This window comes from Schistocerca piceifrons, chromosome 10 (genome assembly GCF_021461385.2).
Source record: "Schistocerca piceifrons isolate TAMUIC-IGC-003096 chromosome 10, iqSchPice1.1, whole genome shotgun sequence".
Classification (NCBI taxonomy): domain Eukaryota; kingdom Metazoa; phylum Arthropoda; class Insecta; order Orthoptera; family Acrididae; genus Schistocerca; species Schistocerca piceifrons.
Genome location: NC_060147.1, coordinates 49,568,998 through 49,585,481, shown reverse-complemented (window position 1 = coordinate 49,585,481; position 16,484 = coordinate 49,568,998). Strand labels below are relative to the sequence as shown.

The following is a 16,484-nucleotide window of genomic DNA, read 5'->3' as shown; positions in this document are numbered from 1 at the left end:
ACGGTACACCGCTGCAAGAAGGGGGGCAAGTTCCTTCGCGTAAGAAGGGGGGCAAGTTCCTTCGCGTACTCTGTGTAAAATCGAACTGGTATCCCATCAGGTCCAGCGGCCTTTCCTCTTTTGAGCGATTTTAACATCATGTTTCTCCATCCCTCTGTCGTCTATTTCGATATCTACCATTCTGTCATCTGTGCGACAATCTAGATAAGGAATTACAGTGCGGTCTTCCTCTGTGAAACAGCTTTGGAAAAAGACATTTAGTATTTCGGCCTTTAGTCTGTCATCCTCTGTTTCAGTACCATTTTGGTCACAGAGTGTCTGGAAATTTTGTTTTGTTCCACCTACTGCTTTGACATAAGACCAGAATTTCTTAGGATTTTCTGCCAAGTCAGTACATAGAACTTTACTTTCGAATTCAATGAACGACTCTCGCATAGCCCTCCTCACACTACATTTCACTTCACGTAATTTTTGTTTGTCTGCAGGGCCTTGGCTATGTTTGTGTTTGCTTTGAAGTTCCCTTTGCTTCCGCAGCAGTTTTCTAGCTCGATTGTTGTACCACGATGGCTCTTTTCCATCTCTTACGATCTTGCTCGGCACATACTCATCTAATGCTTGTACGAGATTTGAGGTATCAAAATGAGATTTTTGCAAGCAATAGCACACAACAAGGCACATAGGTCGTGGGTTTAATACTCGAAACTCTTATTTGGCGAGATACAGAAGTAACTCTCCCACAGCAGTGAGAGGTCGGCACCTCGGGACGCGTACAGATGTCTGTGACACTGTAGGAAAACTCCAGCACAGAGCACGTACGTGTGTGCAACACTCGGGGGAACGGCTCAGCACGATGCATATACGTTCCCGCAGCAGTGAAAGGGTTTAAAAGACATACTTGCTTCAGTATTTCAGGTATTAGAAGAGTTAAGTGAACTAAATATGCTACAAAATTATGCGCCCCTCCACGTGCTCACCTCGTTTCCTGAACTTCCTCCATCATCCAGGGCAGTGTGGCAGAAGTGAGGATGTGCCTCTTCACCTTCAGGAAGTATTCCAAGTCGAACACAGTGTAACAGCTCGAGTCGATGTGTATCTCCTGCAGCTGGGGACAGGAATTGGCCAGGACGCGCAGCTTTACGAATCCCGTAGGGCTGAAGGTCGTGCGCATTCCCAGGCTGTGGAGGTCAGGGCGCAGCCCCAGGCTGGTCACGCTGCTCAGGTGGTGCAGGTTGGACAGCAGTTGCACGTACTGTCCATCCGACAGGAGGCTGCTCCCCAGTGTCAGCTTCTGTATCTTCGGACACTTCTCGAATACGTACTTCATAAGCTGCGGGAAGAAAAAATTGCAGCACATCTGTTGGGAAGCCAGTTCAACTTTCCACAGCAAAAACTACAAGGAAACATTTACTAATGCATACCACAATTAATTTGTTCTCCCGTTTCTAGTTCGTTCCAGGGGCAGTGTTCAGAATCGTAGCAATGCAAATGGCGAATTTTCTTCATAATCCTAAAGCAATAGTGGAGTTTACTTAATGTAATTGTTAACCCTCAGCACTCAACCAGGGGGCAGCCCCGACAACGTAAACAATCAGACTCGCACGCCGGCCGTCGCCCGACGTGAACTCCAGTTCACTGTAACTGGTATACTGGGGCTTTCGCTGCCTTACGTCTTGTACTGAAGAGTTCTGACATCTACCGGCAAGCGATGTAACTACAAGGAAATGCATCTAGCGAATGCACACCACTATTAAGTTGCTGTCACGTTCCCGATTCGTTCCGAGTGTTCAGAATCGTAGCAACGAGAATGGCTAGTTTACTTCACAATCCTAAAGCAATAGTGGAGATACTAGACAAAAGTGTGAATGATACGAGTGATTTTAGCAATGACAGCAGTAACAAAACAGTGACAGTTGTCAACTGCTTCATTCTGTACAATGTGGATGTTACTTCCAACCACCAACCCAACTGAGCCGCTAGACATATAAGAGTGGCATTTCTGAAAGCTCTGGTTGGAAATGTACAGAACAAAAATGGAAGAGGGAAAGGCAATTCACTTTCGATGGCGAGGAGAGACGGTCGAAGCAGCCACACTTCATTTGCCCGAACGAAAAGATCGACAGTAAGGGATGTGGGAACGAAGTTTTTCACGGTGGCACTTATGTATAAAATATTCTCGGTATATTAGAGTTGGTCCAAATGACATTTTAGTCAGCCTGGATGTGGTGTCGCTGTTCACAAAAGTTCCTGTGGAGGACTCTTTGCAAATGCTGGCGGATCTTTTTCCTCCTGAAACTATAAAGTTGTTCCGGCACGTGATGACGACCACCTACTTCTTGTATGGTAATAAATTTTATGAAATGACAGACGGTATGGCAATGGGCTCTCCGTTGTCTCCATCACTGGCTAACTTTTTTATGGAGAATTTTGAAGAACGTGCACTAAATTCGGATCCCCTCCATCCATCCTTATTTTATCGTTACGTTGACGATACATTTATGATCTGGCCACACGGCGAAGAAGCTCTCAAAGAATTCATGGAACACATGAACAGCATCCATTCAAACATCCAGTTCACTGTCGAGATGGAGGAAGGAAGGGAGACTGCCTTTCTTAGACGGTTTAGTACAACGACAGACGGACGGGCGTCTTGGCCACTCTGTATACCGTAAGCCGATGCATACTGATTTATACCTGAACGCACAGAGTTTCCATCATCCCGCTCAGAAGAGAGCCATTTTGAACACGTTGGTATATAGAGCCAAAACTGTTTCTGACGAGGACCACTTAAGGTCCGAGATTAATCACCTGAAGAACGTGTTCTGAAAGAACGGCTATGGTGCACGCGATATAAAGGCAGCGTTCTCCAAAAGATGGGAAACACCGATTGCGGTTCTTCCTTTTTGTGGCGAAATTTCCAGCAAAATAGGAAGAGTCCTGCGTAGACGTGGTATAAGACCGATTTTTCGTCCTCCTAAGAAAATTAAGGAGATGATGCGCCCTGTTAAGGACAATCTCGGCCTCAGGGTCCCTGGAGTTTATAATATACCCTGTGAGTGTGGAAGCAATTATATAGATCAGACTATTCGTACCGTTTCCGACCGCTGTGCAGAACACCAACGCCATATTAAAAATAGAGAGCTGGAGAAATCGGCAATTGCGGAGCACAGCCTCACGAACAAACACAAAATATTGTTCGATGAAACTAAAATTCTGTCCCATGCCTCCATGTACTGGGATTCTGTTATTAAGGAGGCTGTTGAAATAAGAATGAGCCAAAAGAACTTTAACTGCGATAGCGGATACCATTTGAGCTGTGCGTGGAAACGGGCGCTTGATGCAGAGAAGCAGCAGAGACGTTCCTTCCAAGGTTTACGTTCAAACGGAAGCGGTGGCGCCACCGGCGCACACAGGGACACCCTCTGAGACAGCAGCACGTAATCGCTGACCAATCATAAGCCGACCAATCAGAAGCCGTCTTCGGGCTATATAGAGGCTACCATAGCAGCAGTAGAGACAGTCAGCTCCTGACGATGACGATGGAGGTAATCGTCGAAAGCTAGAGATTTTATCTAGAACTGATGCGGCAAGAATACCGAGAATATTTTATAAGTAAGGGATGTGCTGTTTGCAATAACAGGAAGGTAAAATATTGTACAAGAGAAACTGTCCATTACTGCAACACGTGTTCCAGAAAACCAGAAATCCATCTGGATGAATACTTCGAAAAGTACTGCCCACTCAAGAAATATAGGGCATAAATAATGATGATGATTGGTTTGTGGGGCGCTCAACTGTGTGATCATCAGCACCCATACAAAGTCCCAATTTTTGCACAGTCCAAGTTTTATACACAGTACAATTGAGCCACTGTCACGAAAGATGATGAAGGGGAGGATGAAATGATGAGGACAACACGAATACCCAGTCCCCAGGCAGAGAAAATCCCCCGACCCGGCCGGGAATCGAACCCGGGAACCTGTGATCCACAGGCAGCAACGCTAGCAACTGGACCACGAGCTGCAGAGTTGGGCATAAATGACGAAATACGTGAAATGAAAGACAAAATGTGACATGTTTAGTGTTACAATGTATGTGTAATTTGTTTTGTTGTTTAGTTTATGGTTAGCCTTGGCATAATTTCATACTGAGTAAGAGAGATTATTCAATGCAAATATTACAAATACAGTGACAGTATGGGGTGAAAAAAAAAAAAATTGAGAAGGAAGGGTTGCTGCAGTCATCTTTTAAAGACTGAGGTGAGTGAGGTATCATTATCTGTTAATGCATTCCAACTTCTCTAGTTAGTACTAAACCAATTTGGTATGCAAGAATATTTCTCCGCACTTGGAGAACAAATAACATAGAGAGATTAGAATTCTTATAATTTCTTCTGTTTGTTGTTCAGCTATTATTCATTTTAACTCTTGGCACAGTTAATTCTATGGTACAGCCCTGCTTTCAAAATACATTTCAGGGTTTGTTTTCCAATGCATGAGGGGCATTCAATAATAATTAGTTCAACAATTTTTGTTTCTTAAAGTAGGTTGATTTTATTCAAGATTCCAATACACCATATTATTCCCCACTGTTTTCGCTACAGAATCTTATTTTTTGACACAATCTCTGTTCAATGGACAGCCTTATGCCACCTTACTGGCCGGGCCACTCTATCGCTCGATGTGAGAGCCGATGTCTCGCCGCATCGATAAGCTCCCCTCGTCCGAGTATTGCTTCCCACAGAAAGCGTCCTTCGTCGAGCCAAACAGGTGGAAGTCTGAAGACACGAGATCTGAGCTGTAAGGTGGCTAAGGAATCCAGCGGCCACGCACCTTCAAATACTGCGACTGGTGGACAACCGTGTCGGCACTGGACACAGCGATGTGCAGTTGTGCAGGGAGGTGTTTAGTTGTGATCCATCAATCACCTCGAATGACAGTGTCTGCACACTCCGACACCGCAGGAATCGGGGTGCGTGTGGCCGGCCAGCGTGCCGGAGATCAGACAGGGTTTTGTGACCTGGCTGCGATGAGGATAGATGCCTCTCGCAGCAACTCACCGTCGAGTCCCTGCAGACATTCTGCAAGCACCTACGAATATCTGCAATGCTCTAGTTTTCTGCCAAAAGGAACTCTATGACAGCTCTCTACTCTGACTGCACCTCTATTACAGGTGCCATTTTACAGGCTACGTATAGTGCTCTCACCTATCAGAACATCACAAAACTACAGGGGCTGAAGCGGAAATATTCCACGACGTCCCACAGCAAATTCCACATTTTGCATCACTTATCAACTGCCCCTCGTACACTTCAGGGTTTCAGTTTTTCAATGTATGTAGTTTGTTACGTGAAATGTTACTGGTAGTTTTTCAACTTTTTCCCATTGTTGTGTACATAGTTCCGCGCAGTCAGCGCGTACACAACTTTCCCACTAGAGCGCGCCCCGCTAAGCACAACAGTGCATGCGCAGCGCTCATCTGTCTCCGCACTACGAGATGGCGCTGTCATAGAGACGGACCAAATTCTGCTTCCGCCGATCCGCGTATTAATATGTAATGCAGCCAATGAGATTGCTGCTAACGTAGAACCTTTTCTCCTCGTGGATCACACTCGCGCAGTGATACCTGAATGCTCGAGGTATTATAACGAGTGTACAGACCTCCGATTAGTCAGTCTGCATTGGTCTGCATTTGTCTGTACCAGTCTATAGTCAAGTTTCAGTCTGCACCTAATAAGATTACCATATTCCTGTACATAGCCACGAAGATAAATGACTAGACACTTTGTCAAGTATCAGAGATATGTGAGAATAAGATTAAAGTACCAAGACCAAAGGAACTTCAGATTGTCAATTGTAAACAGCATCCACAATCAAGTTATGTAATGTCTATGATTTTTATTATTTTAATAAATGTTTGTGAAAATTAATCAAGTTCTGTTTAAAGTTGGTCACCGTCAATCTGCTATTCTAAGCGTGCAAGTGGCATTTCTATCGTCTGACTTAACGGCAGAAGATAAACACGCCACGACAAGACCACGAGACATATTGCTGACACTTGCCTACTTCGTTAGAGCGACAAGTCAAATAATCTGATGGTGTGTGTACCAAAGGTCTTACAGTATGCACACCACACCCATATATTATTAATCTTGTCTGATAGTCACATCAAGTTAACACAAGCTCCAAAATACAACACCAATGTGCTCTACAACACGAGTCAGCAAACTGGTGGCCCATCAGTTGGATCCATCCTGCACATGGAAAAAATATGTTGGACTGAGAGGAAGGGGGTCACCTCATACTCTGCTCAGGCTGCATTTCTTTATATTTGCCATGCGGGGTAGCCGCGCAGTCTGAGGCGTCTCGTCACAGTCTGCACGTCCCCCCCCCCCCCCCCCCCCTGCCTCCCCTCGGAGGCTCGAGTCCTCCCTCGGGCATCTGTGTGTGTGTGTGTGTGTGTGTGTTGTCCTTAGCGGAAGTTAGCTTAAGTAGTGTGTAAATCTAGGGACCGATGACCTCAGCAGTTTGGTCCTGTACGACTTACCACAAATTTCCTAATTTCTTCCCTTTATATTTCCGCTGACACTCGGCTCGTTAATTCATGGCCCGTGTGCTTACATGGATGTCTAGAACTTTCAGAAATGCCACTCCTATATCTCCTGCGGCTCAACTGATTTGGTAGTTAGAAGTAACATCCAAATTGTACAGAATGAAGCAGTTGACTACTGTCAGTTTTGTTACTGCTGTCATTTCTAAAATCACTTTTATCAATCACACTTTTGTCCCATATCTCCAATACTGTTTCAGGATTGTGAAGTAAATTAGCCATATTTGTTGCTACGATTCTGAACACTACCTCCGGAATGTACCAGAAACATAACAACTTAATAGTGAGGTGCATTCAGCAAATACATTTCCTAGTAGTTGTATTGCCTGCTGGTAGATGTCAGAGCTCTCCAGTAGAAGACATAAGGCAGTGAGAGCCCCATTATACCAGTTATAGTGAACTGAAGTTCGTGTCGGAACCATTTGTGTTGTTCGTGTCGGGCGATGACTACCTTGAGCGAGAAGCATTTTCAGGACTGGATGAGTGCTAAAAACAAATATGGTGTTACAAAAAGGTACGGCCAAACTTTCAGGAAACATTCCTCACAAAGAAAGAAAATATGTTATGTGGACATGTGTCCAGATACGCTTACTTTTCACGTTAGAGCTCATTTTATTACTTCTCTTCAAATCACATTAATCATGGGATGGAAACACACAGCAACAGATCGTACCAGCGTGACTTCAAACACTTTGTTACAGGAAATGTTCAACATGTCCTCCGTTAGCGTGGATACCTGCATCCACCCTCCGTCCCATGGAATCCCTGATGCGCTGATGCAGCCCTGGAGAATGGCGTATTGTATCACAGCCGTCCACAATAAGGGCACGAAGAGTCTCTACATTTGGTACCGGGGTTGCGTAGACAAGAGCTTTCAAATGCCCCACGAATGAAAGTGAAGAGGGTTGAGGTCAGGAGAGCGTGGAGGCCGTGGAATTGGTCCGCCTCTACCAATCCATCGGTCACCGAATCTGTTGTTGAGAAGCGTACAAACACTTCGACTGAAATGTGCAGGAGCTCTATCGTGCATGAACCACATGTTGTGTCGTACTTGTAAAGGCACATGTTCTAGCAGCACAGGTAGAATATCCCGTATGAAATCATGATAACGTGCTCCATTGAGTGTAGGTGGAAGAACATGGGGCCCAATCAAGACACTAACCTGTTGATGCTACGTACTGATGTGCTTGATGCTAGTACTGGAGAGCAATGAGTCGCATGTCAACACAAGAACCGAAGTCAACATTACCTTCCTTCAATTGGGCCAACTGGCGGTGAATCGAGGAAGTACAGTACATACTGACAAAACTAAAATGATCTCTAACATGGAAATTGTTTCCGGACACATGTCCACATAACATCTTTTCTTTATTTGTTTCCTGAAAGTTTGGCCGTACCTTTTTGTAACACCCTGTATATATATATTTACTAGTGCTAGTAAGCACTAGTAAATATATATGTGTATATATATGTGTGTGTGTGTGTGTGTGTGTGTGTGTGTGTGTGTGTGTGTGTGTGTGTGTGTGTGTGTGTTTTTAGCACTGCCTACGTCTCTGCTGCACATTAACAGATTGCATGGGGGCAAACAACAATGGCTTGGAAATAATCTACCAATAGACAAATGTGCCGATTTGAACAATGGCAGAAGGACAACAACTTCATAAAAGAACTACACTCCTGGAAATTGAAATAAGAACACCGTGAATTCATTGTCCCAGGAAGGGGAAACTTTATTGACACATTCCTGGGGTCAGATACATCACATGATCACACTGACAGAACCACAGGCACATAGACACAGGCAACAGAGCATGCACAATGTCGGCACTAGTACAGTGTATATCCACCTTTCGCAGCAATGCAGGCTGCTATTCTCCCATGGAGACGATCGTAGAGATGCTGGATGTAGTCCTGTGGAACGGCTTGCCATGCCATTTCCACCTGGCGCCTCAGTTGGACCAGCGTTCGTGCTGGACGTGCAGACCGCGTAAGACGACGCTTCATCCAGTCCCAAACATGCTCAATGGGGGACAGATCCGGAGATCTTGCTGGCCAGGTTAGTTGACTTACACCTTCTAGAGCACGTTGGGTGGCATGGGATACATGCGGACGTGCATTGTCCTGTTGGAACAGCAAGTTCCCTTGCCGGTCTAGGAATGGTAGAACGATGGGTTCGATGATGGTTTGGATGTACCGTGCACTATTCAGTGTCCCCTCGACGATCACCAGTGGTGTACGGCCAGTGTAGGAGATCGCTCCCCACACCATGATGCCGGGTGTTGGCCCTGTGTGCCTCGGTCGTATGCAGTCCTGATTGTGGCGCTCACCTGCACGACGCCAAACACGCATACGACCATCATTGGCACCAAGGCAGAAGCGACTTTCATCGCTGAAGACGACACGTCTCCATTCGTCCCTCCATTCACGCCTGTCGCGACACCACTGGAGGCGGGCTGCACGATCTTGGGGCGTGAGCGGAAGACGGCCTAACGGTGTGCGGGACCGTAGCCCAGCTTCATGGAGACGGTTGTGAATGGTCCTCGCCGATACTCCAGGAGCAACAGTGTCCCTAATTTGCTGGGAAGTGGCGGTGCGGTCCCCTACGGCACTGCGTAGGATCCTATGGTCTTGGCGTGCATCCGTGTGTCGCTGCGGTCCGGTTCCAGGTCGACGGGCATGTGCACCTTCCGCCAACCACTGGCGACAACATCGATGTACTGTGGAGACCTCACGCCCCACGTGTTGAGCAATTCGGTGGTACGTCCACCCGGCCTCCCGCATGCCCACTATACGCCCTCGCTCAAAGTCCGTCAACTGCACATACGGTTCACGTCCACGCTGTCGCGGCATGCTACCAGTGTTAAAGACTGCGATGGAGCTCCGTATGCCACGGCAAACTGGCTGAAACTGACGGCGGCGGTGCACAAATGCTGCGCAGCTAGCGCCATTCGACGGCCAACACCGCGGTTCCTGGTGTGTCCGCTGTGCCGTGCGTGTGATCATTGCTTGTACAGCCCTCTCGCAGTGTCCGGAGCAAGTATGGTGGGTCTGACACACCGGTGTCAATGTGTTCTTTTTTCCATTTCCAGGAGTGTATTTATCTGCTGTTCATGGATGCATTAGCTGATCACTGAAAAAATGGGCATACGGGCCAAAACTAGCTGGCTCTGTTAGAATATACACTTTTGTCTAACAATTACAGCATAAGAAAGGAAAAACTGTCAGATTTATACAGGCTGAAGATTTCAATTCTATAAAATTATTAAATACACAAAATTTACAGTGAAACAATTATAATCAAACTTGAAAGAAACGTCAAACTTACTGAGTAAGTCATCTCCTGTCGGCTATCAATCTGTAGGCTCGTGAGGTTAGGACAACTTGCGCAAACCTTTTGCAGGATATAGGGTTTAACGCCGCGCATCAGTGTCAATGTTCGCAGCTGCGGCATGGTTGGCGCTGCCCGCAGAATCTCTTCATCCTTCCCTTCAAATTTGCAGTTGACGCACTCTGTGCAGACGACTCCAGAGCAGCTCCACTCTTTCACTGGGCTGCAAATGTGACAGAGACACACATTTTGTAATACCGGTAACAATTCAGACTCTTACATTCTACCGAGCGAGGTGGCGCAGTGGTTAGCACACTGGACTCACATTCGGGAGGACGACGGTTCAATCCCGTCTCCGGCCATCCTGATTTAGGTTTTCCGTGATTTCCCTAAATCGTTTCAGGCGAATACCGAGATGGTTCCTTTGAAAGGGCACGGCCGATTTCCTTCCCAGTCCTTCCCTAACCCGAGCTTGCGCTCCGTCTCTAATGACCTCGTTGTCGACGGGACGTTAAACACTAACCACCACCATCTTACATTCTAACACCTGCTTATAATGGTACTTTATTTAAGTGACCATTACGACACTCCAACCCCAGTTCTCGATACCAGTAATATCGTACTACTTTTCTGTGAAGTAACAGACATATTTTTGTGACAATATTCACATTTGGTTTTATTAATGTATAGGTACTCCGATGTATTGATATATTACAGTGATATGGTTCTCGTGTGTATTCATTTCTGTGAGACTGTAATAACCTTTGACTTACTTGTAACCGTTTTGGCGCAAATGCACACGGAGAGTAGTCTTTTTCACTTTGCAGAAATTAAGTCTTTTCGCTTTGTAAAAAAACAGTCGAGTCTTGTGTTTGGTTAAAGTGGAAATTAAATATATGAAGATTGATACAAAACTGTTTTCTTGATGATGTGACAATTAAGAAGTATATGTGAATTTATAAGAAGTTTAATAAAAATGTGGATCGTGAACACCAAGTCAAAAATTATTACTACCATACCATTGTTCTGATGTGGGACTGTTTGATCATTAAGAATTTCCTGAAACACTCATCTGTTAGGTCTTCAAATATTGCTAAAATACAGATCTGGACCTTCTAGCAGTCAAAGTGGAATCATCCTAGAATCAACAAGATGAGCCATAACAACTTCGACGAAATCTACGTGGGAATCCATTCGAGATAAGTGCAAAATTAATGACTTTTTTACAGTGACTTCATTATTTCCATTCTGACGATACCATCCACAGTCAATAACTTTGTTGTTGCGCGATAAAGCGAACATATGCTGCGTGAGCAAAATTATTAATCTGATTTCTAACCTACTTTGCAAGTGGTGGTATTGTTAGAAGTTGTCAGTCAGTTTTATCCCACATACAGAATAAGTCACACGACACACACAAAGGATAGTCATAACCTGTTAGTTGTAACACAATGTTGCAAACCATCTCAACTTATTGATGGTCCACCTCACTCGGTTTTCGTTCCTGTGGCACAGGGATTTTAATATTACTTCGAAATCGATGCTCAAATTTTTCACTCTCAGGGGTATATTAACCCTAGAGAGCACACGACTAGGTGCAGATCTGGGAATGCTCGTCAGCAACTCCTGCCCGTAGAAGGGCAGGAGGGAAATAAAGTATCTCCCATGGACCAGAAAGCCAGGGAGAAAAACTGTCAACGTATCCAGTTACAACAGTCCCTGCAAGCCAGTAGTGAATAAAATATGTGCTTTCAAATATGCCTCAGAAAGAATGGAAAACAAACCAGCTATTCCCAATCATTAAGATTTGGTACACAGAACATACTCACTGCCGGGGAAGATGGAGAAAGTGGTGGATTTGATGAATGGGAGGGGACTAGATATTCTAGGACTGCCAGAAACAAGGTGGAAGGGTAAAGGAGGCAGAGAACTTAAGACTGCATACAAGTTGTACTGGAATGGGAATAAGGCAGATGGAAGACAAGGAGTGGCAGTAGTTCTGAGAGGAAGGTTGAAAAGGAGGTCAAGGCAGTAAGTGGCACGATGATGACTGTCAGAGTGGTAACGAAAGGAAAGGATGTGGAAACTGTACAAGCTGGATGTCCTTTGAAGATTTCACTTTCCTGAGATCGACACTGAACTGATTCTGCAAACTGTGCATTTTTGTACGACAGTCCTTGCTTGCTTTGCAAAACTTGTGAAAGCTTCTCCGCAAAAATATTTAAAATAATGGTTCATGCTTTTTTCTATATATAGACACGGTTCCTTCCTATATGCACATATCAAAGCATCGACTGCTTCCTCAGTTCACAGCAGTGCCATATACGACAGCAGCTGAAAGGACAAAAGCGAGTAGCGACAAAAGGGCGCTGGCTGTGCTTCTGGGGCACGATGTCAGAGGTGGAAAAGTCTTACGAGAGGCTCGCGGGCAGCATTCGAAGAATATTACAAGCAAAACAGCGGTGGTTCTATGAAGGAAAAGGTAGCTGGCTAGCAGCTGTCACGTGGGACATCGAGTGAGCTTACAGCGATTCTTACTCCGTGTGAGATAGCTTAGTGCTGAGGAGGGAGTTATTAATATGGAGGTTGTAAGAATTAGTAGTCATTGAGGTAACTGATTGTCAGGATCATGATGCAGTGCAAACAGTTGTAAAAAAGGGAAGAATTACTGAATTTGGCTATCAACATATATTCCACATGTAGTATGCAAAAAAATAGAAATCCAAAGATTTCTGCAAAATATGGAACAGCTGCAATAAATGGACCATCAATTCTTGAAATTCAGTACTAAATATGTTTCATTCCTGGCTCTTGAATAACTCTGAATACATGACAATAAACTCAATCCATTTGAGTAAGCTGTAATTATAGCTAAATTCTGTGTCAATCTTAAACTTTGAAACGAGGAGTGTTAAACAAGAAATCAAAAAGTTTGTGGATAATGTCTGAAATTAACAGCTCCAACAACAAAATCAATCTGGAATGTCAAAAAGGTACACAGCAGCAATATCAAAAGGAATGTTCTGAACAATGGTAATTCAAGAAAAGCTGGAACTTTTAGCAATCTTTTTCGACTGTCACTTCTCAAACAGGTTGCAGTGCTTTGTTAGATGGTGTAATAAGTATATTAAAACACAATAAATTAGAATATTATGGTGTCACTGGCAGTGCTGTGAAATGGTTCGAGTCTTATCTAACAGAAAACAAAGGGCGTCATTGCGAAATATCTGTGCAGTAGGCAGTCAGTCTTCATCTGAGTGGGAATTAATTACATGCGGTGTTCCTCAAGGTTCCATCTTGAGTCCATTGCTTTTTCTTGTGTACATTAATGACCTCTTGTCTATTACATTGCAGATGCTAAGTTTGTTTTGTTTGCTGATAATACAAACATTGCAGTAAGTAGAAAGTATAGTACGATTTAGAAATGGCTACTAATCAAATTTTCACTGACATCAATAAATAGTTTGAAGCTAATTCAGTGTCATTAAACTTTGAAAAGATTCACTATATGCAGTTCAGAACCCGTAAGAGATTTCCTTCCAGCATGTGTATACCATATGAAGACGCGCAGATCGAAGAGGTTGATAGAGTTAAATTACTGGGATTACAACTCAATAACAAATTCTGCTGGGCAGGACATGCCACAGAATTGCTGAAACACCTAAACAAGTCTGTATTTGCAGTGAGGAATGATGTCAGATGTAGGAGATATAAATATAAAAACCTTGCACACTTTGCTTACTTTCATTCTATTATGTCATATAGGATCATATTCTGGGATAACCCATCAAACCGAGCAAAAGTTTTTAGCATTCCAAAGCATGTAATACAACTCCATTTTTGGTGTCAATTCAATATCATCATGAAGAAACCTGTTCAAGGAACTTGGAATTTTAACCACTGCTTCTCGGTATATATGTTGCAAGTAATATAGCTTATCTCTATTTCCAACCAATAGCTCAACATAAAGTATCAATACTAGGAATAAAACAACCTACATAAAGACCTATAATCAGTCACCTTGGTCCTAAAAGTGATTCAGTATTCAAGAACACACATTTCCAATAAATTGCCAGTGACCATTAAAACTTTATTTCTGATAAAGCACAGTTTACACTGTTTGAGAGTGTTTCTGATAGGCAAGTTCTCCTATTCTACAGATGAATATCTTAGCAGGGAATTTTAGACCAGCTTAAATAAAAATGACTTATATTTCAGTTTTGACAGCACTTGGTCACAATAGTCAAGATTAGGTATTGTGTGTATGATGAATTTATTAAAATTGCATAACTGTGTTTCATTGTGACAGTGGATTAATTCTGTAAAAGTTAGCAGTTCCAGTTTATGTAATGCATTCACCTATTTTGACTATCTCTTGACACTTGTCAGGGCAGTGAGTACTATATTCAAATGTACTATGTTTTTTATGTTCTACTTTCTAAATTGTTCCACACCCATGAGAATAATCTAATTTTGGGTCCATGGAATGAAAACTGAATGTAATCTAATTTAACCTAACAAACAGCTCATCTGTACCTTTTCATTAGACAGGAGTTCCTCAATAATCCTTAGAGAAATAAGAAAATGTCATTTATACTTTTGAATAATAACAATTTTTCAGGTATTGACAGTATTTCCAGAAAGCTATTTAAGGCATGCTGTAATGAAATTAGCAGTGTCCTAGCTCTCACACACAACACATCGCAGCACCAATAGGGTGGCTACTCAAACTTGGTTATGAGTAGAAAAAAAAAAAAAAATTCAAGGTAAGGGGGGGAACATGTCTTAAGATGCTCCCTACAGGTTGGGGGTACCACAATAACAACTTTTTCCTCGCTACTGAGACATACTAGCCAATAAGCAACAGTTCAATTGTGGTTCTTAAACTTACCTAATTTATATTGAATAATTTTGTACACTTAACACAGTTAGAAATATAAGTATTTACAAATACGTGATTAACACTACTGGCCATTAGAATTGTTACACCAAGAAGAAATGCAGATGATAAATGGATATTTATTGGACAAATATATCATACCAAACTCACATGTGATTACATTTTCACGCAATTTGGGTGCATAGACCCTGAGAAATCAGTACCCAGAACAACCACCTCCAGCCGTAATAACGGCTTTGATATGCATGGGCATTGAGTTAAACAGAGCTTAGATGGCGTGTACAGGTACAGCTGCCCATGCAACTTCAACACGATACCAGAGTTCATCAAGAGTAGTGACTGGCGTATTGTGACGTGCCAGTTGCTCGGCCACCATTGACCAGACGTTTTCAATTGGTGAGAGATCTGGAGAATGTGCTGGCCAGTGCAGCAGTCAAACATTTTCTGTATCCAGAAAGGCCCATACAGGACCTGCAACATGCGGTTGTGCATTATCCTGCTGAAATGTAGGGTTTCGCAGGGATCGAATGAAGGGTAGAGCCACGGGTCATAATACATCTGAAATGTAACGTCCACTGTTCAAAGTACCATCAATGCACCTCATACCATCATGACGGGTGATACGCCAGTATCGTAATGATGAATACATGCTTACAATGTGCGTTCATCGCGATGTCGCCAAACACGGATGTGACCACCATGATGCCGTAAACAGAACCTGGATTCATCGGAAAAAATGACGTTTTGCCATTCCTGCACCAAGGTTCGTCGTTGAGTACACCATCGCAGGCGCTCTGTCTGTGATGCAGCGTCAAGGGTAACCGCAGTCATGGTCTCCGAGCTGATAGTCCGTACTGCTGCGAACATCGTCTAACTGTATGTGCAGATGGTTGTTGTCCTGCAAATGTCCCCATCTGTTGACTCAGGGATCGAGACGTGGCTGCACGATCCATTACAGCCATGCGGATAAGATGCCTGTCATCTCGACAGCTAGTGGTATGAGGCCATTGGGATCTAGCACGTGTGTTCTGTTTTACCCTCCTGAACCCACCGATTCCATATTCTACTAATAGTCATTGAATCTCGACCAACGCGAGCAGCAATGTTGTGATACGATAAACCGCAATCCCGATAGGCTACAATCCGACCTTTATCAAAGTCGGAAACGTGATTGTACGCATTTCTCCTCCTTACACGAGGCATCACAACAACGTTTCACCAGGCAACACCGGTCAACTGCTGTTGTGTATGAGAAATCGGTCAGAAACTTTCCTCACGTCAGCACGTTGTAGGTGTCACCACTGGTGCCAACCCTATGTGAATGCTCTGAAATGGTAATCATTTGCATATCACAGCATCTTCTTCCTGTCGATCAAATTTCATGTCTGTAGCACGTCATCTTCGTGGTGCAGCAATTTTAATGGGCAGTAGTGTATAAAGCCCGATAAAATTAGGTTACAACGATAGGTTAAAAGCACAAAATTACCTGCAATTTTATGAAATTCCCTGAGGTATCCAGGTAAAATGTAATTCCATGGTTTTCTGGAAAAATTGCCACCCTAACCAAAGAGTGATTCCGCAGAGAATGAAGTATGCTGTAGTCAGACCTGCTCAAAATTTTTCTTCAATGACAGTGATTGCGGCAGTGGA

At 43.7% G+C, this 16,484-nt stretch overlaps 1 protein-coding gene across 4 annotated transcripts in view; it reads right to left on the bottom strand.

The window, feature by feature from the left end:
* LOC124719021 overlaps nucleotides 1–16,484 on the bottom strand; it is a 104,133-nt gene that overhangs the window by 22,559 nt on the left and 65,090 nt on the right. For all 4 annotated transcript variants that reach the window (XR_007005971.1, XM_047244691.1, XM_047244690.1 and 1 more), the window contains 2 exons: nucleotides 9,932–10,157; nucleotides 975–1,327 (listed from right to left, as the gene is read on the bottom strand). Coding sequence is in view for 3 of the 4 variants with exons in the window: in XM_047244691.1 (XP_047100647.1) it covers nucleotides 975–1,327; nucleotides 9,932–10,157 (579 nt within the window). In the remaining variant the exon portion in view is untranslated. The remainder of the gene's footprint in view (nucleotides 1–974; nucleotides 1,328–9,931; nucleotides 10,158–16,484) is intronic.